The sequence below is a fragment of the Desmodus rotundus genome, chromosome 7 (assembly GCF_022682495.2).
Source record: "Desmodus rotundus isolate HL8 chromosome 7, HLdesRot8A.1, whole genome shotgun sequence".
Taxonomy (NCBI): domain Eukaryota; kingdom Metazoa; phylum Chordata; class Mammalia; order Chiroptera; family Phyllostomidae; genus Desmodus; species Desmodus rotundus.
In genome coordinates, this window is record NC_071393.1 from 5,975,151 (window position 1) to 6,003,127 (window position 27,977).

Consider the following 27,977-nt stretch of genomic DNA (forward strand, 5'->3'; position numbering starts at 1 on the left):
TTAGAGCAAGTGTGTGAGAGGTGGGCTGTCACAGACTTGCCCGTGTGATGGCGAGAAGTCCCGTCTCCCTCCTTCCCCTGGACTCCCCTTTCTCTGCTAAAACCATCCAATAACTTAACTTCTCTGCCTGAGGGTTCTCTTGCCGCCCATCCCCTCCTCCGCCACAGCTTAGCGCTGTCCGCGGTGCTGATCGCCAGTCTCCTGACTGCCGTTCGACCCGCTGGGATCTCTGGTGCGCCCAACCTCTCCTCCCGCCTCCCACCTCTCTTTCTCCAGGCACCTCACCCATAAATCACGGGTGGGAGGCAGGCTTGGTTCCCCTGCGCCGGGAAGCTGCTGCCCCCTCCCTTGCTCAACACAGGGCTTTGCAGCAGTGGAGGCAGCTGCCACTGATTTCGGGCAGTGGAAGCAATTGATTCGTCGGCTGCCAGCAGCCTGGAGTTGCCTACGCGGGCGGACGACAGAGAGGGAGAAGAGAGAGAGAGAGAGATACAGACACTTACAGAGCAAAAACCTTCATCCATGTGGAGCACAGTCTGAGGGAGCCGCGGTCTTTGCCTTGCCCGCCGACTGGTCTGACTTTTCTCCTCTTCTGGTGGGGGTATTTCTTTTTGTCTTGGTCCTGCATGATTTAGGGATAGTTGGTGCATGTGTGTGTGTGTGTGTGTGTGTGTGTTGCTCTTAGGTTTTATTTTTGGAAGAGTAGGAGAGTCAAATGAACAATTTTCTTTCAGGCACCTCCACTGAGCTTTCAAACCAAGTCATTGGAAGTTAACATCTTCCCACCCGGCAGGGAAGGGGCGTTGGCAAGAATTCGGCTCACCGTTCCCCCTGCAATCCTCTGGTGCCGGTAAGTGATATTCTCCTCAATTGTGTGAATGGGCTGGGGGTGTTGGAACCCCAGCTGTGATGAGGTGTGTACCGGAGCCGGTGGGCTGGTGGGCTGGTGGGAGGGGAGGGGTGTTGAGGAATGACCACATTTATTTGCCCACATTCTGCAGTGTTTGATCACCCAAGCGGCACCTCAGAGCCAAATTATATTTCAGTTCAGTGCCCAGGGAGGGGGTAAAATATGCTCACATTTTAGGCACTGCGATAGAAATCGTGGCTCCTGCCCAGTTTGGCCTCTGCCTTGCGGCAGAAGCTGTTGAAAGTAGCTGGCAGTTCTCTGAGTGAATTAACCCTTCATGGGGCAGGCCAGCCTGGCATGGAGGGTCTCCAGGTATTCCGATCTAGTGGGTGGGCACCTTGGCCCTAATGGGAGAGGGTCACCTGAGGCTGGGAGGTTAACCCCTGCCTAGTGTCACCTCGGCACACCAGGTGAGACTTGCACAGGGCAGGGTTCAGGTTGTATCATCTTCCAGGGACAGCAGAGTACTTCAATTGTTGCGGAGCTTCTTTGGCTGTTCTAATCTTCCTGATATGACCTGGGAGCCATGAAAGGACCACATTTTCCTTGGAGTGAGCGGTCGGGCAGGCCAGAGGGAAGCATCCAGCTGCATACCGAGCAAACGGTGTTTTATTTTCACAGGTGGTATAACCTGTGAGTGACTGTGTGTGTGTGGGGGGGGGTGCATTCTGGCACCACCCTGGGAGGCTCCATCCTTGAGCCCGTCTCAGGGCAGGGAGAGAAGGAAATGGGGTTTGTTCAGGTGCCAGGGAAGGGCTCCAAGCCCCAGCTCCAGCTCTGTTCCAGGGCAGTGCATACCCTGCTGTAATTATCCCAGGTCCTGATGGGATAAGTCTGCACCAACCTGTTAGTGAGTGGCAAGTGGAGGTCCTTTGCAAGTGAATCCAGAAACTCACATTTAATTTTAAAATGACTTTGCTGCTAAGCTGTGACTTATCAAAAGGGGATTTCTCTTTGCTTCCTGCTGTGATTCCAGCTACCGTTCTGGAAATGAATGCCGTTATTTTTAGTATCTTTACCGTTATCTCAGGGGTCGCTTCAGTCTTCTGCATTCCCAAGGATTTCCTCTTTAAGTTCTTGTTCTTGGAGGTGGGAGGGATGAAACCTCAGCCCTGGAGACTGGGGAGCCTGGAATGCAGGCAGGCCCACTCAGTCATGTTCTCCAGCCCCGGGCCCCGTGGGGACGCTGAAATCCCGGGGCGTGTGCCTGCTCAGGCAGCACATGTGAGGCAGAGGCGAAGATTTCTCAGTGGTTAGTGCCCAAGATTCGGTCCCCAAATCCCAGGCTTCCTTCACGGGGTGACCTTGAGAACAAAGTTGCCTTAGTTTCCTTCCCGGGAAGCCTCACATATGAATGATGACCGTGAGGAAGTTCAGTTCAAATATGGAGCCACGGGCCTGGCTGTGGGTGGTGTTTCACATACTGAACTTTGGCATTGACAGGTCAGGCTGGACCGTGGCTGGGGCCCTGGAGTGGGCGATCTTCGGGGTCCCCTGCAGTGCTGAGTGTTGACCTTTGAGGGTCCGGGGTGGACTGGGGAAGTGTCGAGAGAGCCCCAGGGTCCTCAGTGCCACATCACCATCTGATATGGGAGTATTTTAATGTTTTAGTGACTGGTTCAGCTATGCAGTGCTTGTCAGCCCAGCTGAGGGAGCCAGGACTGGGTTGTCCCCATGTGGGTGCTTCTCAAGCAGCTCTTTGCTGTCTCCCAGTCTTACTTCCTTGGGGGTGGCTAAGATCCAAGAGGCAGCCTTCCCTCCTCCCCCATCTCATTTGAAATGGTGCAATGTGGTGCACCGGGGAGAGGGAGACGGGAGCTTCTGGAATGAGCCTTGCACTTGGAGCAGGAGACCTGGGATCTGGCCCCAGTTCTGTCTCCCCTTTCCCCACCTGTGCAATATGGTAGTTGATCAGGGGGACCCCACAGCCCCTTCCAGCTCTGAGGTTCTGTGTGTGCTAAGCGTGTGTGCATGCATGTGCACATGCGTTTCTAGGCAGGGTTAGCACTGTCTTTGGGAATGCATCACGTGTGTTGAGGAGTCCCTGTTTGGGGCCAGTTGGGGTGGGGATGGGGGGCTCTCTTGTGAGAACTCCGGGAGGTTCCTGGAATGCTGTGCTCAGGTAGAGAGGGCTCTGCTTTCGGTGCCGCACAGACAGGTGCACAGACATCTGGATTTTGCAGCACGTGGAGGCCCCATAGAGACTCCTCCAGGGAGTGACAGCAAGGGCCCCTGTGAGAGCCGCCACTCTGAGAAGAGGCACATTCACTCAACTATGCAACATCAGGGGCTTTGCAGGCCCTCCCTAATGCCCATTGGAGCACCTCAAGTTCAGAACCTCTGACCTAGTCTAACCCCTTTTGGGGGTAGGGGGCAGAGAGGGAAAGCAACTTTCCCAAGACCCCCTAGTGAGCCACGGCACAGCGACCTGCAGATCTCCCATTGTGGGGATGAGGCATCGTCCCCTCCGGCGGCCGCCAGCCAGCCTGGGATGTGGAGGAAGGACAGGAGCACCTCACCAGCCCGTGCTGGTTCTAGGGACGCATAGGGGTGGACACATCGTGGACATTGCCTTTCTCACTCACAGAAGGGAGGTAGGGCCAGAGATCCTGCACTCTTACGGGGTGGCCTGGGAAGTCAGTCTCCCCACTTTGCTGTGCTTTTCCCTCCCCTTACTGCTCCCACCCGTCCCAGGTGCCTGTCCAAGGTCATGCCTTCTAGGAAGGTTAGCTGCCCTGGGGGGTTATTTGTAGCGTGTGGTATTTACTCTTTATTTATTTACCTGCACCTCCCCACCATCTCTGTCTCTCTCTGTCTCTCTCTCTTTATATGGGTCATCGAGAGTTGGTAACTTTCTAATAAAATCCACTGTGACATGTGGACCTGTCTCCTGTTCTCTCTTCCCTTTGAGTGAGGAGCTGGGCATCCTGCAGACAGAGCAGCAGCCGATATGAAGATGGTGAGAAGCCACCAGTGCAGCTGATTTCTGCTGGGCACTGTGGCTGTGACCTGGGCTAAAAATAGCCCCGGGTCCCAGGGGTGGTGGGCTGGAGCCAATGAGCTTAAATTATTCAACAGCCACCCATGATGGGGGTCCTCAAGGTGCTGGGACATGAAGGGGCACCACAGCCCCCTCTCGCTCCTGCTCTCCATCCCTGGCTGCCAGCTGAGCCTCCAGGGCTGCCGTGTGGGACTCTGGGAGCAGCCAGACCTGAGTTTGAATCCTGATGTCAACGCTTCCTTGCTGTGTGACTTCAGGCAAGACCCTTAACCTCTCTGAGACTCAGTTTCCTCAGGCGTATGAAGGTAGTACAGTTTGGTGGCTAAGAGCGTGGGCTCGGAAAAGAGAGCTCTTGGGTGTAGATCCTGCACTTTCCAGTTGTCCCACTTCACCTCTGTGGGTCTCAATTTTCCCACCTGTAAAGTGGAGATAATAAGAGAATTAGGAGAATTTTAAGGGTTAATGCTTGCAAAGTGCTTTGTATTGGGCCTGGCGAGGAGCCAGTTCCCCACAGCTGTCGGTGAAGGGGATGGTGTCTGTGACGGTTACAGTGGAATTACCCCTGACCCAGACATGGTCAGGGTGAGGGAGAGGAAGGCGAGTCCTTCCTGCCAGTCATTCAGCTTCGGGATCCAGGAGAGAGAGGATGTGGCTGGAAGTCTCTGGACCTCCATTTCTTCATGCATGAAATGGGCACACTGGCCCCCTTTCCCTAAAGCTTGTGCATTCCTGAGGATCAGGGTGGCCGAGAGCGCGGTGAGCAGGCCCTGCAGGGAGAGGCCCAGGAGGAGAAGCCCTCTGGCCTCCTCTGAGCCTTTCGTTCCTCCCAATCCTGGGAGGCTTTTGCTGAATCATCCCAGCTCACCATCTCAGAGTCCATGCGTTTCTCCTGGGAGACCTGAGCTTCCCCTCACTCCCTGCCACCCTGAGCCTGCACAGGGCTTCGGTGGGTGCCGCAGGGTGGGCCCTTCAAGGCCAGTGCTGTGCCGTCTCCATTTTTGGAGTCAGTTCGCACACGGCTCAGCAGTGACTTGGGTGCGTGCATGAATGAAACCTCAATTGACCGTCTGGTGGACAGGTCAGTTTGGGGAGGTGCCTTGGCATACGGCCCACCCAGAGGCCGGATTGTGATGAGTCACTGGGACCTACTGCTTTCCTCGACCTACTACGGGCAACCCACAGGCCTTTGTCTCCTGCCAGAATAGTCCCTGAGGTTTCTTCACAGGTTGCACATTTATTGAGTACTTACAGTATGCGTGGCACCGTGTGGGCATTGGGAATAAAATGGTGGCGATCCTTTCAGGACCTAGATAAAGCAAGTGGCAACTTATAAAATGTGATCTTTTGTGGGGGTGGTACTTGGTCCCCCTGACACCCAGAATTCCATCATGAAAGTTTCATTCTTTGTCTTAAGGCTTTGTTCTTGGATAAAGAGCAGGGGCTGCAGGGTGGGGTAATGCACGTAGCCCTCCTTATTAGTCACTCACACCTTGAGGAGGAGTGTGGAATACTTTCCCCAAAGAGAGGAGAGTGGGGAGTGGAGTTGGCGCACGCTAACCTTGCAGGTAAGAGAGAGGGCAAAGGCAGAGAAAGATGGACGTTGCTGGACACACATTCTGTTGGGGGGTAAACAGAGATGGGATGCCCAAGAGAACCCAAGGGCAGTTCTTGGGTCGCGCCCTGTACCCATGCTGTCAGAGACTCTGGGTGCGAGGCCCTGGGGCCAGGGTTTCCAAAGCCCCCCCTGCCATAGGTAGAAGGGGTTTTATTTTGAAATGCAAAACACCTTCACAGGTGGTAGTTACAACTGTTCCAGGTATGTTGGGAGCCTCAGACTTTTTGCCAAGGTTCTCCCCCTGCCCATCACCCCTAAGGGTTTGAGCAGAATGAGAATCAGGCCCAATGCCTCCCAGACACTGTTAACTTTCTGCCACTGAACCCCTCAGTTTCCACAGGAGTGTGAGCTGGACCTGGCAGAACTGACCCGTTCCTTGCTAACCTCACAGCACTCTGGGGTGGGGGGCAGTGCTGCCTCCTCAGGCAGGACCCAGGGACTTGGGTTATCAGATCACCCAGGGACCTGGCAGCAGTGATGGGGAGTCCAGCCAGGCCCCTGGGGTTCTTCTTAGACCGACTTAGCTCCCCATCTGGGCCATGGAAATGGGGGAGACAAGAGTGCCGTGCCGAGGCACCAGGCTGCCGTGTGCAATGTCACGGCGATTTCCTCGAAGTAATTGTCTTGCCATCATTAGTTATAATGACATAATGCATGCTTAAATCTCATTGTAATGGAGCCGTGTCAGACTCTGACTTAGCAATCCAGCTAGTGAGCAAGATAACAGGCCTCAGGAAGCTGGGGCTTGTGCCCACCCCTCCCCAGCGAATCAACAAGAGGAAACTCAGCCGACAGCATCCTAATGATGTTCGGTTTGTAAAGGCTTTATTTGCAGAGTGGGGGGCGGAAACTACCTCGTGTCTCAATATCTCAGTGAGTTCATTCAGGTGCCTTCTCCTTGCTTCCTTTTTCCTTTCTTTCCTCTTTAATGCACCTACACAATGATGAGCAGCAACTGGTGAATGGAAGCTGCTTTCAGTAGAGGACAGATTATGTAAGCAGGTTCCGTCCAGCGGCGATGGTGGGGCAGTGTGCAGGGCTGCTGCACAGAGGGACCCGTGGCGTCTCCAGGGTCGCTGGGAGGCCCTCCCTGCAAGATGCAGGCAAAAAAACATTTGTGTGGTTGGTCCCTTCTGCCCCACAGCCCGGCCCCAGGCCCCACTCCCCTCCATCTATTGGCTTTTTCCTCTGCCACTGTGTGGCTGGATTAATCTGTCAGCTTTTAAGTAGGATACTGGAACTTGATGAAGCCAATGAAGTCCCTGGAAGTGGCTGCCACTGGGTCAGGTGGTGGTGTCTGGCCACGTCTTTCCCCCAAAGGTGTTCGGATCGGGGGCCTGTGGGAAAGGCTGTTGGAGAGGATGGAAGGTGTAAGCTTCTAACGTTGGCGGTTTTTCCTCTGGTCATTGGAGACACGGTCAGCCCAGCCCAGAGGGAGACCTCAGGCCCAGGTGTGTGCCAAAGGACAGACGCAGGGCAGAGACTGCCCTCCGAGTGGGAAAACGCAAAGAACAGACCAATGACAAACCTCCTCTGCCTTTCACAAAGAGGCACACTGCCACTTCTTTAGATTAGTTTCTTCTCCTTTTTCCCTTGGAAGGGTTTATCTGGCCAGGGCCAGCCTCCGTATTATCTACAGAGGGGTCTGGACGCCTGTCCTCTACCAGAGGATGCGTAAGTACGTGCCTTAGGCAGAAACCCCCAGGGAGCAGAAATCCTCCTCATATGCTGGTGACAGGGGGGGCTTTGCTTCTGATTATAATGTGAGGAGAGCTGGCTTCATCGGAATCCTCTCAGTTTCCCATGGAGAACTCATCCGCTTTGTAGATTAGCACGGACATTTTTGTTTCAGCTCAGGGAGCTGAGGGTTGAGTTATTCTTCTCTCTTATTTCCTAGTCCGTGAGCATCATTGATCCTTGCAGGCTGTGTTCTCGATGTTCTTTTTTTTAATTAATTAATTAATTAGAGGGAAAGGGAGAGAGAAAGAGAGGGAGAGAAACATCGATCAGTTGCCTCTTGCACTCACCCAACCAGGGACTTGGCTCACAGCCCAGGCATGTGCCCTGACTGGGAATCAAACCGGCGACCCCTTGGTCTGCAGAAGTACACCAATCCACTGAGCCACACCAGCCAGAGCTGTTTTCTCAGTTTTTCATGTTAAAATATATGCTTTAAAAATGAAACATTGGAATTAGTTGGTGGTAGTTTAAAAAAAAAATTAGTGCCCTTCCTTGGCAAACAAAAATAGCAACAAACGTGGAAAGCATTTTACTCATTTGAGAAATCCAAATGCCTGGGAGATAATTCTGTCCAATCATTAACCTCAGAGTTTATCAACTTTTAGTGCGTGTAGACATCTCCTGCGGTAGTTTTTAAAATGGAGATGCTTAAGGCCCATCCCTAGAAGCCCTGATTCAGGAGGTTTGGAGCCGTGCCCAGGAATCGGCAGGATACAGAATTTCCTGATGATGCTGTTGCGGCCACCCCAGGGGTCATCCTGCGGGGAAACGCAGCTTTCCCTGGTGGGTGAGTCTTCTCCATCACCCCCTGGACGGTGGGCTTGAAAGCCTCCTGTGAGGGCGGCTCAGCACCTACCAAGGGACCTGTGCCTGTCAGACAGGTCCTGGTAGCGTGGCCGTCCTTTCCGATGTCCACATAGGCCCACCTCCTGTCACTCCTGGTTATTTTGTCTTCTGCAGCCAAACTGAAGCAGTAACATTCCTAAGACAAAGCATGGTTCTTCATGGTTCAGTGCACGTTCGCGGGTGATTGCGTGAAGCTGAAAGTCCTAGTTCACTTTCGGGAGGGGGCTACGCCGAGGAGTGAATGTCTGATACCCTCTGTATGGCAATTTGGTTTCTCTTCCACCAACACACAATCATTCACTCACTCACTCACTCATTCGATAAATACTCATTGGCTATTTGTGACTATGGAGATCAGAGAGCCCCAAATACAAGGTGGACCTTTAATGTCCACATTTTTCCAAGAAAGTGATCAATTCACCCGCCTCCCACAAAATGTTTGCCAGACTTAAGTAAATAACCTATTAGAAAAAGGAGGAAAGAAAGCAAGAATCTAGGAGGAATGTGAACAAAAGGGTTAAATATTCATTTATAACATTTGATTCATTAATTGTATTCCACACATATTTAAAAATATATAAAATAATCCATGGAAACGTTTTCCTTTCCCTTTCATATATGTTAAAAAAGAATGAGCAAAAGTACGGTAAGTTTTATAACTTTAGTACCAGTGCATCTACTGCGAGTCTTTCGGTGAAGGATGGGAGGAGAAGGGGGTACCGTTCGGAGCTGCCTGGTGGTTGAAAAGTTCAGTGAGAATTTACGTAAACAATTTTGTTATTCGGAGTAAAGTAAATTGACAGAGATGATGAAAAACGCTGACCGTGTGAGAAACTTTTGGGGGACAGAGGTGATAGAAGGTGAACTTCTGATTTCTGAGGAATATTTGGTTGGGGGATCCTAATCTTCTACCCGGTCATTTATAGTATTTGCCAGGCACTGCGCCCAGGGCTGGCATGCAGTCAACAATTCAGATTTGGTACTTTCCCTCACGGAGGTAGACGTGAATCAGTCATCATACATAGGGGTGTATAAACAGAGCCTGAGCCGAGGGTTCTAAAGATCTCTTGAGACCATGTCACAGGGAAATCTGACTAAATCTGGGAGGGCTTCCCTGAGGGAGTGGCATTTGACTTGAAAGCTGAAGGATGAATAGGAGTTAACTGAGTAAAGAGAGGAGAAAAGAACATTTATGGCAGTGAGCACAGCATGTGCAAAGGCCCTGAGGTGGCGTTCATGGATCTGAAAGAAAGCCAGCCTGGCTGGAGTACCAGGTCAGGGGTCAGGGGAGCCCAGTGTGAGAGGAGGTTGCTGGTACCGGCAGGACCGAGTGTGGTACTGACTCCCTAGAAAGAAGGAGGGCAGTGGGACCCCCAGCAGGGAGAGAGTTTGTTCTGCAGTGAACTGTGGTGTGGGGCCCCTCCTTGAAAATATGGAGGATGAGCGTGGAGAGAGGAGGCAGGGATAGTTGTCCGTCTACCTGGGTTTAAATTTCAGTCCTGCTGCTGTGTGACTTGGAGGAAGTCATGAAATCTCCCCACACCTCAGTTTTCTCCTCTGGAAAATGGGGATAACGATGACCTCATCACATTGCCTTGGGAATTTAGCAAGTCAGTATACATTCAGTCTTTGCTCGGAACAGGCACGGCCTGAGAGGGCTGCTAATGAACATTAGTTGTTATTTGGATGGGGGTGATGATAAAAGCTCAGAGCTCCACTTTCTGGAAGGGGTCCTGTCATGGCCTCACCTCCGTTAGGCCTTTATTCAAACATCATCTTCTGGGGGAGGCCTTTTCTGATCATATGGAAAATGGCACCCCCACTCGAGAATCTGACTTCCTCCTTCTTTATTTCATATTCCTCCCTAGCACTTAGCACCGTGGGACACTCTGTATTATTTATTTTGTTTGTCGTCTGTCTCCCCCCGCCCCTACTACAATGTCAGCTCCACCAGAACAGGAATATCTGACTATTTTATTGATCACCAGATGCCCAGGGCATTGTATCCCATGGTGCCCGGCAAACAGTTGGTGTTCAATAACTATTATTAGTGAACTCTGTATCCATCTATTGCTCCTTGCTCTTGTTTGAAGCCTGACACACTCCCCAGGCTGCTCTAACTCACCTAAGGGCTCGCTAAACAGCAAAAGCAACAAAAGGAGAACAATCCCCAAACCCTAGAAGGAGGTGGCGGGATGGACAAGGAAGCCGGGACAAGGAAGGAGTGGAGGCACCAGAGAGTTTGGTGATGGGGCGAAAGTGAAGGTCTTTTATAAAACGAGCGCAGCAGCCTGATCTTTTTAACCTGATTAACCACATTAAGCCTTTGTCAATACCACCATGGCCTCAGCCCTGGCCATGGCAGCTGGTGGAGCAGCAGACGCGTTCAATATTTAACAAGACCTGCATTGCAGGCGAAGGGCTGGGGAAGAAGCAGCAGCAAATGCTCAGGGACAGCCTCTTAAGTGGTGGATTGTTTTTAAAAGGAGAGAAACAGGAGAAGGAAAAGCCTCAAAGCCCTCAGCCTCCCCCTGGCCTCCCCTGATTTCTGTCCACATTGGACACACACCCCAGAGTTATTTGCTCCGACTCAGGACAGGAGAATGCTGCTGGCAGAAGGGAGGCCATGAACCAGGAAGCTAGGTCTTGGGGGTTCCATGTTTTCTAGCCTTGCATAAAGCGGTGGTTCTCGGGGGGGGGGGCGGGGGGGGTTCTCCAGGCCAGCAGCATCAGCAGGACTATATCCAGTGGCTCCAAATAGCATTAGGAGTGGATTCTGATCATCTCTTAGTTCTGCTCTGGGCTGGTCGCACGCTCAGGCAGCCTTTCTCCTCCTGGTAGAACCCCATCAAGTCCAAGTTTGTCTTATCCCAGCGTCAACCTAGTAGAAAAAGAAAAAGAGGGACCTTTCCTCCTAAGATCCCAACAAAAGTCCCAGAATTGAGTCTAATAGGTTTGCATTGGGCAACTTATTCAACTCTGAATCAATCATATGTAGTCAGAAGAGGGGAACATACTGATTGGACAGGCCAGGGTCATATCACGCCCTCTTCCCAGAGATGGGAGCTGAGGTCAGCCCCATGAGGACACCTTGGGCTGAGACAGAGAAAGGAGGGTCCCCTAAAAGAGAATTGGAGTGTTGGCACTGGGAGAGGAGGGAACAGATGCCCACTTCCCATCCCCCCAAGGAGCTTGTGGTCTTACGGAGGATGATTGCTATGAACAATGGAAGGCTAAGCTCCGAGTTTCTGTCTAGCACATTAAAGATCAGAGAAGAAAGGTGGCTGGAGAGGAGCTTATGGGACAAGGGAGACTTGATCTGGGATTTGAGGGGTTAAATGTAGGAGCAAAAACATTTCAGGGGATGAAAAAAGGTTCCTCAACACCGTTCCACACCGTTCCAGTAGCTCCTGCTGCATGAACAATGTCCGATCGTAATACATTCCAACTTGTAGGAAGCTCAGCAGCGACGGGTCTCTGTCCACCCCGTCTCCCCTCTCTCACCTTCACACTACACAACTGGGGCGGATAGTGCATGCGGCGCTGTCCATGGTCTAAGCCACAGCCGGGGCCACAGTCCGCCCAACCTCTCTCCCAAATGAGGGCTTCAAGTCTGTCGTTGCTGTTTTCTGTCTCCGTGGGAAATATGCCCAGTTGCCACTGCCTGTGCCAACAGGGGTCCCAGCAGGAAACCGATGACAACTCCAATTGTGTAATTTGAGGAGAGTTTTAAGAGATACAAAAAGCAGGGGCAGGATGACGGAAAACCAGGCAGGGTTTGTGAAGCACCCTGGGGCTAGCAACAGTGGGGAGCTATTACCACCCCTAGTCCTGAAGGGGGGGTGCTGGGGATGGCGTTGTAGGAGAGGGCCACCTGACCAGAGGTGTGCCCTTGTGAGGGCGTGCAGCCAGCCCATGGCAACACGGCAGAGAGGGCATCTGGACCTCACTCTCCCCCCCTCCATTCTCTCCTAGGCCTCTCCATGGGCTAAATCCAAATGGAAGCCAGAAGGCAAGGGAGCTGATTAGAGGGATACATACAAGCCAGCCTTCTGGGGAAGAGGGCAGGGAGGAGAAGGGTGGGAAGTAGAGATAGGGGAGCAAGCAGAAGATACGGCACACTGACATTATCAGTTAGCTGTTGCTGCATAGCAATCCCCCCAAAGTTAGTGGCTTAACACACAACCATTTATTTGCTTGCATGTCTTCAGTTTGGCCTGGAATCAGTTGGGTGGTGCTTCCGTTGGTCTGGAGACTGAAAAGCTGGATTGTACAAGATAATCCCATTCACATGTCTTGTGGCAGCTGAGCTGGGAAGTCCGAGTTGTTCTCCACGTGGAGAGAGACTGGGTTTGTAGATGGGTGATATAGTAGCAGGGCTTCTCCAGAGGACAAGCCCCCATGGGCAAGTACTTATCAGGCCTTGTGACTTATCACCGGCCAAACAAAGCTGCATACTAAGCCCAGGCACAAAGTTAGGGGGGAAGGGACCCCACAGTGTGGGAGGCATGTTCATCGGGGGGCATCAGTGTAACAGTCTGTCGGGCTGCCCCACACAGATAGAGCCACAGCCTGAGTTTCCCATTTCCGCTGCCGCCTTCACGTGCTTTTAACAATTCATGCAAGTTCCCGACTGGTGGAAAAGTGATTCCTGGGAAGTTGTATGTTGAGAAGGTGCGTGTGTCCACACCTTCCCCTAACGCAACATAAATGCTTCACCACCTAGAGTGAGTGGCTTTGAAAAGAAGAGAAACTAGTTCCAGAGGTAGTGTTGGTGAAATGTCTGTCCTTAGGTCTTACGTCGGGGGTGCGTGCTGACTTCCCTGATGTAGCTTGCAGGTATCGGACATGCACGTGTGTCTCCCTGTGTACGTGTGCCTCTCTTCCATGTGTGGTGCAGGCACACGTGGCCTCTGATGCCTGGGGTGTGAGTGCTGGCTCTGCCGTTTGGTGACTTTGGCCAATACCTAGCCACTCCCCATCTCAGCTTCCTGGTGTAAAGTGGGGCTAATGGCCGAGTTGAGGGTGGAGCTGCATAGCCCTGTGCTAAGTACCAGCACATGTGAAGCACTGAGCACAGAGCCTGGAACGGGATGAACGCTGTCTCTCTCTACTAGGGCTTCAATGGAGAAGGATGGAGTGGAAGAAGATGGTGGGGGTGAGCAGGTTGGGGTCAAACAGCTCTGCTTGAATAATTCCTGGCTCTGATTCAGTCTCGGGGACAGCCAGTGAGCTTTCATGAACCTCAGTTTTCCCCTCTGTAAAATGGACTCGGCGGTGTTTCTTTGCAAGAGTTATATGAGCCAGTGTATGTGAATGACAGTGTTATTATCGACCTTTATATCCTGGAGGTGTGAGAAAGATTACTTTTTCTTCTTTATTTGGAACTAACCATGTGCCTGTAGTATTAACTCATTTAATCCTTCAACCTCCCTGTGAAGTAGGTGCTATTACAATTTTTTAAATCCCTGTTTTACAGAGGAAGAAACTGAGGCACAGAGAGGGTTAGTAAGTGTCCTGCCATCATCAAGCTAGAAGGTGGCAGAGCTGGGGTTTGAACCCTTGCCAGGTGTCCCTTTGGAACCTCTGTACTCCTCCGCTGCCAGTGACGAGGGTCCTAACGCCCACCTGCATGGGTGATTGTGAAGACCGAGGGCTTTGTAGATTGCAGAGCACCCCATCCACACTTGATGTTCTGAGGACTGTTTCCAAGGGTGACCCGCGGACAGAGACAGGAACTCTGTGGCTCATTTGTGCTCTCCAGCCAACACTGCCTGAGATTCATATTTCTGCTCCTCTCCCCCACCTGGCGCCAGGAGGGCCTGGATGGCAGAGAGGATGGGTGGCGGCAAGTCTGTGAGATCTATTATTCATGGGGACTAAGAGAAGCTTTCTGGGTTTTAGTTTTGGTTTTTTTTTTTTCTGATGTGGTTTTGGATTTCTTAGAACACACCCCCCAGGGAAGTGGCTGTGGCCAGACGGTGTGAGGCAGGAAATGCCCTTGCTGGCCGGAGACCCTGTAACCCATGTTATTTGGGGGTGGGGTTCTGCGGGAGCTCCTGGGAGCAGCTGGGGCGGGTTTGCCCGGTGCCAGCACTGGTCTCCATACCCTTTCCTTCCAGTTTTCCACTCTGGCCTCTCTCAACACCTCTGCGAAGTAGAGGCTGGTACAGCCCCATTGCACAGACAAGGAAACGGAGGCTCTGAAGCATGCGTAACTTGCCCACGCTCTCCTAGCTCAGGTTTAGCTGGGGGCGGAACCCAGGTCTATGTGACTCCAAAGCCTGAACCTTTGCTGGAAGTTTCTGTCATGAAGTTTGTACTGTGGGTGCAGGGAGGGTGGCGTGTGGGGGGGGCAGGGTGGGGGTGTGTCTGTCGTGGTGAGGCAAGAAGACAAGTAGGGCCCTTCCTGAGGCTCTAGTTGCTTCTTTTTCACAAGGATGATGTGAAACTATGCATTTTCCCAGGGAACAGAGCATCTGTGGCCTGAGGGCCTTTTTGTTGTAACCAGAGGCTGCCTCTGACTGCTGGATAAGAGTCAGGCCAAGTCAAGTTTGAGAGGGAAAAGTCTGTGAGCTTAAGCCATATTCCCCTCCCCCCACCCCACCAAATGCAGAAAGAGATTGATTCAGAAAAGCACACTGCCCTCTTTACAACACCCCCAACAAGTAGCTTTGCTATTTGTGCTTGATTACCTCGTGACTGAGAGTTCATTACCTACGAAAGGAGCATATTCTCCTTTTGATACCTCTGATGGTTAAAAAAGTGTTCTTGACCTTAAACCACATTCTCCCTTACTTTACCTGTTTCCCATTGGTGCCAGATGTGGCCAGGCAGCCCTGTTGTAAGAGTGACTGTCCAAAGTCGTGGTTAAACTGTTGGTATTAAAAGGAGACACACCTGGGTTTATACAGGCTGACTCTACTATTCCTGGCTGGTGGTTCTGGGTGACTTAATGCAACCTCTGAGTCTCAAGAGTGGTAACTTCAGAGCCTGCTTCCTCGGATGGGGTTGAAGATGAAATGAGGGAATATACGCAAACTGCCCATCTGAAGGCTGTTAATTTCTATGCTGCCCTCCTTTGCTAAGTGCAGATGCTCAGGGTGGGACTGTGAGCTGGTCAAGAACACAGGTTCCGGAGTCACACTGCAGGGATTCCAAATGTGGTCCCATCACTTGCTGGCTGTGCCGCCTGGGAGAAGCTGCCCAACCTCTCTGTGCTCCAGGTGCCTCGCTTGTCAAAGAGGACCAATCATCATTCATTGGGTCATTGAGAAGACTGGGTGAGCTAAGTACCTAGAACTGGGGCTGGCATATGGGGGGCACTCAGAAACCAGCCACACACCCAGAGGCGCCAATGAAGATAAGTTAGGAAAGAGACTATTATTGACTGACATGTGAGCAAGCCAGCAAGGTCACGGGGAGCCAGGATGCTGAAGCACCCCAGTTTCCAACAGCCAGCCATCATCATCTCCAGGTATGGAGGGGCAGGGGGTGGAACTGTCATGGACCCGGAAGAGAAAGGGTTCTGTAGAGACGTCCTCGTGACAAGAGCTGTGACCTTCCATAGGGCGGGCACCACAGCCAGCCTATGGTGACTGGCAGGGGGGGTCCAGGGATAAATACCCCAGCCTGTCTCTGCCTGCCTGCAGTCTCCTGCTGGGGTCTCTCATTAGGTAAACCCAACCAGTAGCCAGAGGGCAAGGGCGCTGCTGGTACCATCCTCACAGGGCAGCCCCCACGGGCACAGAGCCAGGTGGAAGGCGAATGGACCTGGAGAGGCGAATGGGAGAGATCCAACAAAGCTATTCTCATTATTAGGCTGGACCGTGTGATGCTGCCACTGTATAACCGTATTTGCCGTATCAAAACGGCATGTTAATATGCTCATCCAAATATTATATTGTTTGCACTGTGCAAACAATACTATCAATCTAATCAATACTGCACGGTGGTCAGAAGGTTCATTTATACAAGATTCCAATCTGAGTCCTGGAGTATTTCACCTGCTCCCAGCGTGACCTGGAGAAACCCCAGGGCCTCAGTCTCCTCATCTGTAAAATGGGAATGTTGTGGCTCCATCTCTGGTTTGTGAAAATGCTCCTCGGGTGAGAGGATGGGGTCTGCTGTCATTCTTAAAAAATCCTCACCTGAGGATATGTTTTCTGATTTTAGAGAGAGAGGAAGGGGGGAGAGAAAGAGAGAAATGTCGATGTGAGAGAGAACCACTGATCAGTTACTCCCCATACGCACCCCAACCGGGGATCGAAACCACAACCAGGATGGGGTATGTGCCCTGACTGAGGATGGAGCCTGCAACCTGTTGGTGTACGGGACAACACTCCAACCACCTGAGCCACCCCGCCCGTGCACTGCTGTCGCTTTTTAAGGGGATAAATGCCACTCCCTGCTCTGTGTACAGGTGCTCCTTGGCTTAACAATGATGTCACATCCCAATAAACACAGCATCAGTTGTAAATATTGTAACTTGAAAATGCATTTGATACGCCTGAGCTATCACTGAACATCACAGCTCAGCCCGGCCCACCTTACATGTGCTCAGAACACACTGTAGCCTGCAGCTGGGCAACACCATCTGTGCAAAGCCTCTCTTATAACGACGTGTTGCGCTCATGGAGTTTATTGCACATATCGCCTTGGAACCATCGTAAAGTTGAAAAAATCATGAGTCAAACCATTGTAAGTTGGGGACCATCTGTATTTTGTCCCTAGGGCATGGGAAGGATCAGGATGACACTTGTGGTCTCCCTGGCACGATGAGATTTAGGGCTGTAGGTAAGTCAGTTCCAGCCGAGTTTTTATCAGAATGAGCTTCGTTGCAGCCGGAACCTAAGTGGCAGCCGGGAGCCGTTAAGCTGAACCACTTGCTTTAATACACAGACCTGTGTAATCACACTGCCCTGCATGGGGCCATGAGTCTGTGCGTGCATGCAGGAATGCAGAAGTCATCCTGAGCGCTTCCTCTTTGCCGCACTCGCCACAGCGTGGCTGGAGCCAAGATGAGCTGGGTTAACAGCACGACAAAGGCAAGTCCCCACTTTATCGAGCAATCGGGTAATTGGCTGGACTGTGCAGGGACCCCTGAAGGCTGCTCTGTGCACAGGGTCTGCCTTTGCAGTTCACAGTTCGGTATTTGGGTTTATAGACTCAGGGCTCAGAGGGATTCATAACCCAGGGGAGGAAGGAAACATTTGGGGTACCCCTGTCCAGCAGGAGACATTCTCCCCAGGAAAATCAACTCTGGATGCTCTGCCCTGCCATAAGTGTGTGTGCCTTGAGATTACCTCTGTGGACTCATTTAAAATGCACGTGCTGTGTGTCCTTGGGCAAATGACTTTACCTCTCTGGGCTTCAGTTTCCTGATCTGCGAAACTGGCAAATAAAGGACCTTATCTTCCAGGACTGACCCGAAGATCAAATGAGAGGTTGCATTTCAAACACTTAGTGCAGTCCCTGAGCCATGATAAGCACAGGCAGGATGAGTTAGGCTGTGCTTCAATGACAAACAATCCCCAATGTTTCAGTGGCTGAAACAACAGAGGGGTATTTCTTGCTCAGGTTACCTTGATGTGGTGGGTTAGCAGGGGGTGACCACGCTGCACTGGCCCTCACGGAGGACCCAGACTGAGGGGGCTCCGTCCTCACACGTCCACGATTGTGAAGACAGGAGAAGACAAATGGACCAGCTTTAGAGTTTTAACCTGGGGACTTTTCATTTGGCCAAAACAGGTCATGTGGCCACTCCCGGCTTCCCAGGGAGAGAGAAGGGCATTCTTATCATGTGGTGGAAAGCCAGAAATGCTTAGTCTTCAGCACTAATGACAACCATAGCACCCAACAAATGGCCCTTGCTTTAGCACAGTTCTGTTGTTATGGTCATAGTAACCTAGCACATGTGGTTGTTACTCTTGTTATTTCCATCATTCATCATCATTGTGCTTTATGTGCTGGCTCTGGCTGCAGAAAGCCTGAGATGTTTCCTTCTGGTGCCAAAGCTGGGCTCCCAGCTCTTTAGGAAAACACCCCTGAGAGAATTATCGATAATAACATAAATCAGTGATAGCTTCCATTTGACAAAGGGGTATTGGAGCCAAGTGCTGGATCAAGGAGTTCACATACATTATCTCACTCAATCCTCACGATAATTCTGAGATGGGTCCTGTTGTTGTCCCCACTCTACAGATGAGGAAACTGAGGTTCAGGGAGGTAAATACACTTGTCAGACTCATAAATGGCAGAATGGGCTTGACCCCCCAAACCCACACCCTAAGTCACTTTGTCGAACTGACTGCTAAAAGCACGTGGCCTTAGCTTCTGGGTCTTTAAATGGAAGGAAGGATTGTCTGGGCAGAAAGACCCAGAGAGGCCCTGCACTATCCTTGTTGACCCGCAGTAACAGGGGCTAATCATTGGCACCACACTCTCCCTTTAGTCCTGTTCTCCCTCCTCCCTGCCCTCCCATCACCTCGGGCTCCACCCTCACGGATTTCTCCATTCCCTAAACACTCCCTGCCCACTCAAGCCTCTGAGCCTTCGCACACTCAGTTCCCTCTTCCTTTCCTCCATCCTTCATGTCGGGCCCACTCCAGCTCATCCGTCAAGAGCTAGCCCAAATTTCCCTCCTCTGGGAAGACTCCCCTGACCCCCACCCCCAGGCTGCACCAATCCCATAATCTCTCTGTTCCCATGGCATTTTGTATATTAGCAAATCTAAACCTTTTCTACACAGACACACACACACAACTTCTTTAGAGGAGGCAAATAAATTAGTCTTTGTTTTTAATTTATGCCAGCTCTCTCATCCTGACTTTAAACACTGCTACCTCATTTGTCTTATTAAGTACTTACTTTTGCTTTTAATTAGTGCTGTTCATCGCCACTGAATTTTAATTGTCAGTGCAGGGTCTCAGCAGGCCTCAGGGTGGATGCTTTACAAATGTCTCCTGTCCTCCTGCAAGGCCTGAGCCTGGGTGGCAGTGCCTCTGAAGTGGGGGGGGAGGGAGGTTCCGGAAGTGGCTGAAGGCTGGTGTACTTTTCCCAAACCGCAGCTCATTCTGGTTGCCAGTGAAGTCCCTGTTTGCTCCAAGGTAACTGGTCTATGAAGACACACAGAGTTCAGGAGGGTTGCAAGGTAGTAATTCAGTTTAAGTTTGACTTGAGTGGGGGGAAGAAAGGTACAATCTGGCTCATGGTATCTAAACAGGCTATAACAGATTCAGGTAAGGCTGGATCCAGCATGCCAGCACCATCATCACCAGCATCAGGAATCAAGCTCTTTCCATCTCTCAGCTCTGCTTTCATCCTTTGGTGGGCCTGACTTATGTAGTAGCAAAAGTCATGAGCTCCAGGCTTCGGTTCTTTGAGCTTAGCACTCCAATGGAAAGAGAGTACTTCCATATAGCTCCAGCAAAAGTTTTACGGAAGGCTTTTATAGGTCCAGATTGGGTCATGTGACTACCCATGAACCAATCACGTTAGCCCATAGGATGTACTGCACTCATGGGCCAGGCAAGGGTCACTGGCCCACCTCTAGGAACCAGGTTTGGGTCAGCCCCACCCGGAACCATACAGACAGATACTGAGAGAGGGCGATGATTTCTCAAAGGAAAACGGTGGTGCTGCTACCCTCCAGAAGGGGAGATAATGTTGGGCAGGCAAAAAGAAGAAATCTCAAGTGCACATACCCACTGTGGAGTCTCACTCACACACACACCTGGGGTTTGTTTGCCTCTCAGCCCCACCCCCTTGCCTCAGACCTGGAAAGCATTTTAGACCAAAATGTTCCTGCACATCAAGAACAATCCTGCAAGGCAGGCATGACAGTCGGGGATTTCTATGTGCCCATTTTACAGGTGCAAACACTGAGGCCCCGAATGACTGAGTGACTTCCCGGGGTCACACACAAAATGAATGGGGGGCTAGGGTTGGATCCCAGGACTCTGAGTCTGAGGCCAGCAATTATCCCAACAATGGGCTGCTCTCTCAGTCAGCTTTTGCTGCAGAACAAAGCACCCCACAGGGGAGTGGCTTAGAGCAACAACCCACGTTGACCTCACGGTTGTGTAGGTCAGTGATTGGGTCGAGTCTGCTTGGTGGCCCTCCTGGTTTAGGCCGGACTAGGATGATCTCGGCTGGGCCTGTTCACATCAATGGTTGGCTTGTGCGTTGGCTGGGATGGGCTGGCTTACGATGCGGCAGCCGCAGCAACAGTGACAACCGTGGTCCCCCCCACGCGGTCACTGCTACTGTCCACGATGTGGAGCCGTGGAGATGGGCTCTGTGCTTACCTTACAAACCTGTGCAGTGGGGACTGTCCTGTGGGATTGTTTGATGGTATCGCTACGCGGTGGTGAGAGAACCACGGGAGGTGACAGTGAGTTTGCTTGGTTTCAGGGCCAGGAGCACAGGGGTGCCTTCCTCTTGAGCATCTCTCGGGACTGTCTCCGTCCTGTCTTGAGCCCCAGCCAGCTCAGTGGGGAAGGAGCCAGGGCTGGTTGTCCCAGCTGGCTCTCGGAACAGCTCTTCCCTGGCTCCCACATCAGGGTGGAGCCTGAATGGTCCTCAAGATCTGACCCCATTACTGCTCCTATCTCAGCCCCCACCCGCCTGCCCCTTGCTCCCTCCACTCCAGCCCCTCACCTCTCCTTGCCATTCCTCCAGCTTACAAGTGCCCACCCCAAGGCCTTTGCACTTGCTTTCCCCTCTGCCTGGGATGCTCTGCCTCAGGATTCCACATGGCTCAGTCTGTTACCCCCTTCAGCTCTTTGCTCAAATATCACCGCTCAGAGAGGCCCCCTCTGACCCCCTATTTAAAGCCAACCATCCCTCTCAGTCTCCAGTCCCCTTTCCCTGTTTTCGTTTACCTCTAAAGTGCTCATCATCAGCTGCTACGTTTTACATGTGACATGTTTGGTGGTTGTCTGTCTTCCCCAATAGAAGGTAAACGACCTGACAGCAGAGGCTTTGCTGTTTTGTGTTGGTTTCGATGCAGTTTCCCCGGAGCCTAGAGCAGTGCCCGGCGCACTGCAGCGGGAATTCTGTAAATATTCTTAGCACAATTCTGTGCTTTAAAGTGTCGGCTTAATTTTACTTTCAAATAACACTGCATGGGCTAAGGACAACCTATTTTCAGCCTGGATCCTGCCCATGGACCCCCACTGCACCCTTTTTGAGGCTCCTTGTATAAGTAGCATTCCCCACCCCACTAGAGAGTCTGAGTTTTTCCAGATTCCTAACTGAGCAGCGATGGCCTCAGGAGGAGGGGAGGGGCAGGGAAAGAGAGAGATGGAACCACCCAGGCACCGTCCAGGCTGGTGGCTGTGCGTTCTGCTGTGAAGCATCTGGTTTCATTCCAAGACTGTGGGGCTTGTGGGGGAGGGGGTTTTGGGAGTGGGGGAAGGTGACTGTGGCATTGAACTCTGAGAAGACAGCTGAGCTCACACAGGTCCCCTGCAGTGCCCTGAAGTGCCGCCTAAAGCCCGGGCCAGCCTGGCCCCCACTGAGTCACGCTTCGGTACCTGCTGTGACTCTGAAGCTAAGTGTGTTTTAAGAGTTGTTTTTCAGTTCAACTAAAATCTGCTGAGATTCTGGGAGGTGGAGGCACAGCGCCGGTCCTTAGCAAATAGTACTAAAGGAGCCAAAGGAGAAGTAGGCAGAACAAAACGGGAAGGGGGAGGAAGGAGAGGTTCTGAATCTGGCTTTTCTGAGTGGGGGACGGGTCCCCAGGGCAGTCTAAGACGCAGGAGGGTGTCATGGTTGGCGCCGAGCCGTGGAAGTGGGCAGAGGGGAGCGAGGACTGACCCCGCCACTTACATGAAGGTGGGTTGCGTGCCCACCGCACCCAGTGAGCTCTACAACCCACGGAAGCATCTACTCCACATCGTACTCAGGACTGGCTGCAAAGGGGAAATGCAAGGCCCCCTGTGCAAAAGTTGCTGAGAATTTCAAGATGACGACTGCAGAGCCTTAAGCCAAGTTCAGGGCCTGTCTAAGCACAGGATCCTTCTGTGCACGGACATGATGCCACTCATAGGTCACAGGCCGTGACGTGCCCCTGTGGGTGCCGCCGCTGAACAAATACAGACCTGGGTCCTGCTCTCATAGGTCTTAAAAAAAAAAGGTGGAGAGACAAACAGCAATAATAATAATAATAAGTCATGATAAATATTACAAAAGGAATAGAGTACAGTGAGAGTAAGTAATGAAGTTTGAGGTGGTGACTTAGAGAGTGTAATCAAGGAAGGCTTCTTGGAACAGGTGGCATTTGAGTAGAGACTAGCAGAGCATGTGAAGGAACCATGCATGTGAATGGAAGGAAGATGCCCTCATGGCAGCGAGAACATCAGAGGCCATCGAGACTGGAGCACAGTCAGCGATCCAGGGGTAGGAGGAGGCCGAGAGGCCCAGGACAGCTCTTTGGGGTCACAAGGAGGGTCTAAAATCTTACATGTAATAGGCAGCTATTGAAGCCCTTTATTATTTTTCAAAAATAAATGTTTATTTTTGAAGAACTGACATAGCCACGTGGTTGCAAATACAAAAGGGGTTCATTGAGAACATTCTGCTTCCCCTCTCAGTCCCAGCTACCCAGTTTCTCTCCCCAGAAGTGAGCGATGTTACCAGTTTCTTGTGCATTCTTTGCAGAGAAGTTTTATTCACGCACAGCCAAAGCCACACGCACCTCTCTTGCTTTCTCTCTGCAAACAGTGTTGGTCTGGAACATTGTCGTACAGCATGATCTTTTCTCTAGACGATGTGTCTCGGTGCTCAATCCATACTCATCATGAAGAGTCCCGTTATTCTTCATGGCTGTATAGTACTCCATTGCACAGAGCTGCCATTGCCCAGCTTGCCAGGGTTCACTTAGGAGTTTAGATTGCTTCATTGACAGACTTCAAACAGGCCCTTGGGAAGCCCACTTAGACTCTCTGTGACTCAGTTACTTATCTGTAAAATGGGATGAAAAGAAGGTCTATCTCATAAGGCTTTTGCTGGGATGGAATGGGATAAAACTTCAAAGGCACTTAGCATGTGCCAGGCCCTTGGTATTTGAACCATCACTTTTCACTGTTGCTACTTTTGTTGCTGCAAGGAGACTGTTCCCTGGGGCTTCCACTAGGACTGAGGGGGGGGACCCATGCCCAGGAAAAAGAGCTGGAGCCTCTGGTGTCCGGGAGACAGTTATTTTGTGCTTTCTGAAGTTACAGCTGCAACACTGGACTTAAGCCATGGCCTTGGCCCTGACTGAGCTGGAGAGGGTGGTCTCTCAGTGTCTCCAGGCAGGGGTCTGAGTGGGCAGGTCCCTGTTTCTGAGGCTGAGAGGTGAGAATGTGGCCAGGGGCCATAGGTCTGGGACTGTCACCGGTGCGCCTAGAAACTTGTCAGAATCCAACAAGCTAAAGCCCAGGGAGAAATGTCCTACGGGTGTGAACAGACTAGCGAGTAGCACAGAGTCCAAATCCCAGCCCTGCTACTTGGCAGCTATGTGATTTCGAGCAAGTGGCTTAACCTGTAAAATGAGGATAGTATGACCTACCTACAAGCAGGAGGTAAGGATTCAGGTACATAATGAAGGCATGGAATTCGTAGTAGGTACTAGAAATGTCAGTCAGTCATTGTCAGATAAATGAATTCTGGGAAAAGAAAGGAAAGGGAGTTGCCTTTCTCCAAGTGCTGCTGCGTGTCAGGAACCGTGGTGGTGCCTACGCACTCAGCTCAGTGACCTCAGGGCCCCACGTCAGCCCCAGGTCTGGACCAATACCGTCAACCTGCACATCTCCGCGTGTGCTCCTGGTACCAGTGGTGTGCCCCTCCCCCGTCCTCCCTGGGCCCCTCGTGGTGATGCTCAGGGGGCCACGGGGAAGTGGGAACAATTTGAAAATGTCCAAGGCTCGCCCCTGGACTTTCTCCATTTCCATGAACTCCCTCTCCAACCTGAGAACTTGGCTGGACTTCCTGGAGAGTGACCTGTAGGCAGGTGGGACAACACCTTAGGCTCACCCTACGTCAGATGGGCAGATGGTTAGGTGGCCAGCCCAGGGTGGCGTAACCAGCCTGAGGGTCAGGACCCCATTTCTGCCCTCAGGTGCGGTCCAGCTCTCTAGACGCAGGACCTGAGATGGGGTTTCTCATGCTAGGGATGGCCTCAGGACAGGACAGTGGAGATGATGCATTTGGATGTGGCTTCCCCGGAGCCTGGCCTCAGCCTGACCCCATGGGTGGGGGACTCTAGAATGTGCTGGTGCCCCAGAGCCATCCTGCTGCAAAACAAGGGGGCTGGGCTTTTATACTCTCCCCTTATCAGGCACTGCTTTTGGGTGTGGCCTCCTAGGTATCTCTGGCTAGGCCGCAGTTCTCGTTGGCTGAGGGCCAGTCCTTGGACAATGGCTCTGCCAAGAGCCCTCAGCTGCTACCTTTCCTAGAGGCTGGAGTCAGACATGACACCTGTGAAGGGCAGCAACAGTGTCCGCGTGCCCCCTCCCCTCCCACTGTGTGCCGCTTCACCCCCAGCCAGGATCTGCCTGTGAGCCAGACCTCCTTTCCCTGGGACTGTCTTCCAGTCGTTCAAATGCCCTGACTGCTCAGGCCATCCCATCTCCTGGCCCAGGCCTGGTTGACTGGGTCAAGTTCACTGCTGGGCTCTTCAGAGCTCTGAGAGCTCTTGGTGGCCAAGCTCAAGTAACCAGTGCTGCCCAGCGTGGCTTCTGGCCTGGAGCTGGAGCTGGGTGGTTTCTGTGGGGTGGTCAGCAGGGAGTCTGGATTTTGCAGGTGGAATTTTAATAGGAAATGAATTATTGGTATGCATGGCTAAAAGCAGGAAAGGGCAGGCAGGTCAGGTTCGGCTTGGAGGGCAACAGAATTTGGAGATCAGAGTTCCTGGAAGGGGTCTGCCTCCCTTGTCCCAGCCCTCCCTGCCTCCCAGGGTCCTCCAAGGGCCCTGCTGCATCTCTGCAGCAAAGCAGGAGGCGAGGCTTTCAGATGGACATTCCCCAGTCCAGACTGCAGCCAGCCAGGGAGGCTCATTACCAGTGCCTGGGGCTCTGGGCGCCCAGGCCAGCCTGGCAGCCCTTGGCAGATGGTGAGATGTGAAGATTCTTTTCAGCAAATTTCTTTCCCAACAGGAGTCATCTCTTCTTTCTGGTTTTGAAGTGGAAAGAATGAAATTATCAGGTTATTCTGGGAAGATGATGTTAATCACACAGGAGCAGACGAAATGGCTTCTCCATTAGGGGTTTCTCTCCCATGTGTCCAAACAGGAATCCCACCTGCCTCTGGCTTCACCCACCTGAAGATGTCATCATCCCACAGGCTGAGGATAGAGTTCTCTCCCTGTCCCCCTCCCAATGTCCCCTCTATTCAGTTTCCCCGGAAACAAGGCTGTGCTATAACCAGACCTTCAGGGAAATCGGGACCCCTGGGAACTCTGACCCTACTCCTGCTGGGCATGTGGCCTAGAGTCTGTGAATGAGGAGGACATGGAGCCCTGGCCAGGTAGCTCACTTGGCTAGAGCATCAACCCCATGCTTCAGGGTTGTGGGTTCGTTCCCCGGTCAGGGCACGTACAAGAATCAACCAATGAACGCATAAATAAGTGGAACAACAAATCGACGTTTCTCTCTCTCTCAAATCAATCAATAATTTTTTTTAAGAGAACACTATGGCTTTAAGGGAGGGAGCTTCAGCTCTGGTCCATTTCTGCCAGTAGGGAGCTGGGACCAACAGTGGAACTCTCCCTCCTGGGGCCTGAGGTCCCCCATCTGGAAGGTGGACAAGCCATGTGCAGCCCCTGTCTTCTCTGCGTCCCCCAGAGTGCTCTGCATAGACTAGGGCCTTGAGAAGTAAGAAGTGGCCAAGTAACTGGGTGACATCCTCTCTGGCTTACTGTTTTCCAGGAAACGGGACTTCCGCCATGACCGACACCGTATTCAGCAGCAGCTCTAGCCGTTGGGTGTGTCCCAGTGACCGACCCCTTCAGTCCAAGTAAGTCCCTGCATCTTCTTGGGAGGGGCTTGTTTTGGGTCCCCGGGGTCCTGAGAGTTCTACCCTTGAAGGAGGAAAGGAATGGCAAGCAAAGAACTGGACTCTCCATCCCCGAGGTGGGTGAAAAGAAAGCCGGTGGCAGTTTTGTCATGGAAGCTTCTCCACTGATTTCACTGCTTTGCAAAGTGTGAACAACAAGCTGAGACCCTGAGCTGCATGCCCCCGATTGAGGTGGCCTGGTGAGTGGTCAGAGCCCGGACCAGGGTTAGAATCTGACTTGGTTTGGGTTCTAGGTCTCAGCTATTAATTTACTGTGTGATCAAGGTGACTTGCTTACCCTCCCTGGGCCTCAGTTTCCCCAATCAACTAAGAAAGATGGACTAGATCAGAGGTGGCCGACTGACAGGCCACCAGCTAACTCTGACTTACCAAAGTGCGTGGGTTGGTTTTGTGTTTTTTTAATTTTTTGGCCTGAGTGTTTAAAAATTGGGAAATTTCACATAAAAGTGACTTCCCATTCTGTACCCAGCAGTGACTGTACCTGAGTCAGTGGGGCGCTGGACCCATGCCTTCATGGGTCATAACAACGGATGCTCAGTTTCTGGAAATTTCACAAGTCGGTTGTTAAACATGGCCATTATTAAACTATACAATTTGACAACTAAATTATATTAAACACAAGGTCAATCTCTTCTGAATCCTTTTACTACACTTTATTATCCCCTGTCTTATTCATGTCTGTTACACTTGCATGGTGAAACAATAGAATGGCACACTCCCACATGCCTCTTCCCAGTTCTGTATTCGGGGACGTCCTGTCGGTTCTCGAAATCAGCCGCAGATTCACCTGTTAAACATTGGCCAGCACACGCTGCCCCCCCCCCCTTGACCATCTAAGCCCGTTGTTTATCGTTCCTGCAGTGAGAGGTTCACTCATCGTGACTTGTCCCTGTGAACGCTTGGTTATTTTTTATCGTGAGCTCAATCTGTGAGGCGCTTGGGGATCTATCTTGGGGATACTTTTCTGCAGAGAGATTAGCATTTGTTACACCCAGGAGTGAGGTGTGCTGCTCACCCAGGACAGCTGGAGCTCCCTTGCAGAGTCCTGGCTCAGTGGAGAGGGGAGGGGTCTCGGATTCAGCTTCCCTGCCTTGTGAGGAGCTCAAGGTCAGCCTCCAGAACGCAGTGCTGGGATTTGCATTGGCTAGCTGCTCACAGCTCCCTGTTATGGATTCAGTTTACTGTCTTTTTTTAATTGCCTTTTAAAAGTATAACGAATGATTCTTCAACAGTGCACACTGGCAGTACAGTTAGGCCGTTTTAAACGTGTGCATACTCATGCCTGTTTTTCTCTCTCCTTGCCCCTCCCATCCCTAGACAATTGCTAATCTTCCTTCTGTAACTACATTAATTTACACTTTCTAGAATTTCATATGAATGGAATCATACAGTGGACACTCTTTTGGGAGGAGAGCTGTTTCTCTTCTTTCCCACAGAATAATTATTTCATGATCCATCTATATTGTTGTGCATATCAATGGTTCCTTTTTGTTGCTGATAACATATTTCGTGGTGTGGAGACATAGCACGTTTATTCGTTTATCTGTTGATGGGCATTTGGGTGGTTTCCACTTTTTGGCTGGAACAAATGAAACTTTGTATAGACACACACTTTCAATTCTCTTGGGTAAATACCTAGGAGTGGCACGCCTAGGTCATATGGGAGGTGTATAGTTAGCTTTTTAAGAAACTGCCAAGCTGTTATCCAAATTGGTGGTATCATTTTAAATGTCCAGCAGAAGTGTAGGGGAGTTCCTGCCTCTCCGCTTCCCCACCAGCACTTGCTGTGACCAATTTTTTTCATG

At 51.6% G+C, this 27,977-nt stretch overlaps 1 protein-coding gene across 1 annotated transcript in view; it reads left to right on the forward strand.

Moving 5' to 3' along the window:
- The first annotated feature begins 216 nt into the window (after window positions 1–216).
- RPH3A (rabphilin 3A) overlaps window positions 217–27,977 on the forward strand; it is a 73,800-nt gene continuing 46,039 nt past the window's right edge. The window contains exons 1-3 of the mRNA XM_024566894.4: window positions 217–595; window positions 735–850; window positions 26,025–26,112. Of these exons, the coding sequence (XP_024422662.2) occupies window positions 26,042–26,112 (71 nt within the window). The 5' untranslated portion in view covers window positions 217–595; window positions 735–850; window positions 26,025–26,041. The remainder of the gene's footprint in view (window positions 596–734; window positions 851–26,024; window positions 26,113–27,977) is intronic.